Source organism: Dipodomys ordii, unplaced genomic scaffold (assembly GCF_000151885.1).
Source record: "Dipodomys ordii isolate 6190 unplaced genomic scaffold, Dord_2.0 Scaffold27, whole genome shotgun sequence".
Taxonomy (NCBI): domain Eukaryota; kingdom Metazoa; phylum Chordata; class Mammalia; order Rodentia; family Heteromyidae; genus Dipodomys; species Dipodomys ordii.
Genome location: NW_012267243.1, coordinates 17891420 through 17894343, shown reverse-complemented (window position 1 = coordinate 17894343; position 2924 = coordinate 17891420). Strand labels below are relative to the sequence as shown.

The 2924-nt window shown below is 55.6% G+C and overlaps 1 protein-coding gene across 1 annotated transcript in view; it reads left to right on the top strand.

Annotated features, from left to right (window-relative positions):
• Positions 1-1301, top strand: part of Myoc (myocilin, trabecular meshwork inducible glucocorticoid response) — an 8824-nt gene extending 7523 nt beyond the window's left edge. Inside the window, exon 3 of the mRNA XM_013015557.1 lies at positions 418-1301. Within this exon, the coding sequence (XP_012871011.1) occupies positions 418-1301 (884 nt within the window). The remainder of the gene's footprint in view (positions 1-417) is intronic.
• Positions 1302-2924: the final 1623 nt, after the last annotated feature.

Sequence of the window (2924 nt, the reverse complement as noted above, 5' to 3'; positions counted from 1 at the left end):
GCTTTTTTCTTTTTGCTTATGTGGTGCTGAGGAATCGAACCCAGGGCCTCAGGCATGCAAGGCAAGCGCTCTACCACTGAGCCACCTTCCCAGCCCCACAGCCTTGATTTTTTACAACCTATTACCAGATAGCTCCATTCCTATCACAGCTGGATCACACACATTTATTGGACGTTTCCTCCCTAGTACGTAACACGTCTAGTTGTGGATAACATTCGTATGAGCTCCACTAACCCCTGAAATGCTCCCCCTTTGCAAATGGGAAAAGGGGGGGCTTCGGGAAGACTTGCCTTCCTGCCGGCCACACAGCCGCTGGGGGCAGGCGTGCCTCTCAACGCGGCCAGTGCGCCCCAGCCCTCGCTCCGGCTCCCGGGGCTCGCTGGCCAGGGCCCGCCCTGAGCTTGTTCCCACCCGCAGGCTGCGGGGCGCTGACTTGGGTAGGTGAACCTGTCACCCTGAGGACGGCCGACACCATCACGGGCAAGTACGGCGTGTGGATGCGAGACCCCAAGCCCACCCCGCCCGCCACCCGCGAGACCACGTGGCGGATCGACGCGGTGGGCAGGGACATCCGCCAGGTGTTGGAGTACGGCCGCGCCAGCCAGTTCGAGCAGGGTTACCCCTCCAAGGTGTACGTGCTGCCCCGGCCGCTGGAGAGCACCGGGGCGGTGGTGTACGGGGGCAGCCTGTACTTCCAGGGGGCCGAGTCCAGGACCGTGGTCAGATACGAGCTCAGCACGGAGACGGTGAGGGCGGAGAGGGACATCCCCCGGGCCGGCTACCACGGACAGTTCCCTTACTCGTGGGGCGGCTACACCGACATCGACCTGGCCGTGGACGAGACCGGCCTGTGGGTCATCTACAGCACCGAGGACGCCCGAGGGGCCATCGTGCTGTCCAGACTGAACCCCGAGAGCCTGGAGCTCGAGCGCACCTGGGAGACCAACATCCGCAAGCGGTCGGTGGCCAACGCCTTCGTCATCTGCGGCACCTTGTACACGGTCAGCAGCTACTCCTCCCCCGACGCCACCGTCAACTTCGCCTACGACACGGACACGGGGAGCAGCCGGAGCCTGGCCATCCCCTTCCAGAACCGCTACCGCTACAGCAGCATGGTCGACTACAACCCCCTGGAGAGGAGGCTCTTCGCCTGGGACAACTTCCACATGGTCGCCTATGACGTCAGGCTCTCCCAGGCCAAGCAGCCCCGAGCCCGGCCAGACGCCCCGCCAGCCCCGACGGCAGCCCTCGCTCATTCAGGAGAAGGCCCGGGCCACCATCTGACCACGCAGGCTCAGTAACGCAAGGCCTCGGACCATCTCCTCTGACTCTAGGTCTTTTCTTCTGCCAGCTTTTATTTTGAAAGGAATGCTCATTGAAACGAGTGCAGGTTTTCTGGCCAGGTGGGGCAGGCGTGTGGCGTGATGGGAGTTTCTTCCAAACACCGTGGCTCTTGTTCTTGAGAGCCCCACGGCTCACCATAACCACCCTCAGAGCACGAGGGAGAGCGCTCGCCTTGTGGCCGGAGCTGAACTTATGTACGATGCAGTTACTATCAATCGTTTCCAATGCTTCAAATAATAGAATTTAGCTGGGTATTATGTAATCCTCTGCCCCGTGAAATAAAGTTATCTTACACACTTTTATTTTCCAGGAGCTTTCTGTAAATCTGGGCATAAGAGAAGAGGGCAGTCTCTAGCCATCAGATAGATTCCTTTGGGTGGAGTAAGGGTTGCAGGACGTGACAGGTGTGTGTGGGGGGGTGTTACACTGAGGCTGGGGCTTGGTGTTGAGGTTTCACTCAGTCTAACACTCGGGCACGGGGACCACACGTCCCGTTTCCATCTCTTGGTGTTCTCTGTCCCCCTGAACAACGCTTGCACCCCGCCGTCCGTCTGTAAGATCACCCTCCCTTCCTGCTAGGCCTGCCGGCTTCCACGAGCATCCATTTCCCAAGCCACAAGATCAGCGGAGCAAACGTGGCATTTTTCATGTGTTTAACTAGCACAAAATACACACAAAACCTACCATCTTGACCACTTTTAAACACACGATTCCAGGCCATTAAACGGCCTGCGCAACTATCGCCACCATCTCACCTGCAGGACTCTTTCCTTCTTAATAAAACTGAAATTCTAAGCTGGGCTCCTGGGACTCTCGCCTGGAATCCTAGCTACTCAGGAGGCTGAGCGCTGAGGAAAGTCCCTCAGATTCTTATCTTCAATTAATCACCAAAAAAAAAAAAGACATCCATAACTGGAGCTGCAGCTCAAGTGGCAGAGCACCAGCGTCAAGCAACAAAAGCTCAGGGACAGAACCTAGGTCCTGAATTCAAGTCCCAGGACTGGCATTAAAACAAACAGCTTGACCTCGCACTTCAGCCTTCCACGTTCACTGCCACGCCCACGAGTGTCCTTTTGATTCCAAAGAAGGTAAGAACTAGCTGTTAAAAAAAGTCACCTGGGCTGGTGGCCCACGCCTGTCATCCTAGCTACTCAGGAGGCTGAGATCTGAGGATCTCGGTTCAAAGCCAGCCCTGGCAGAAAAGTCTGTGAGACTCAGATCTCCAATAAAAACCACTAGAAAACTGCAAGTGGTGCTGTGGCTCAAGAGGTAGAGCACTCGCCTTGAGCTGAAGAGCACAGGGACAGCGCCCAGGCCTAAAGTTCAAGCCACACAACCGACAAAAACAAAAACAAACAAAAGAAGTCACAATCGTGGGTCATGGCATGGAAGCATACGCCTGTAATCCTGGCACTTGGGAAGCTGACGTAGGAGGAGCGTTAAGTTGGAGTTCTCCAAGGCTACATTGTCCTAGGCAAAAAAAAATTAAAAAGCCACATGCTTGGCTTTAAAGATAATTCTCACATAAGTTGATTTTTGCAAGAAGATAATTCTCTCTGCGTCGAGTTCTAAACACTCTT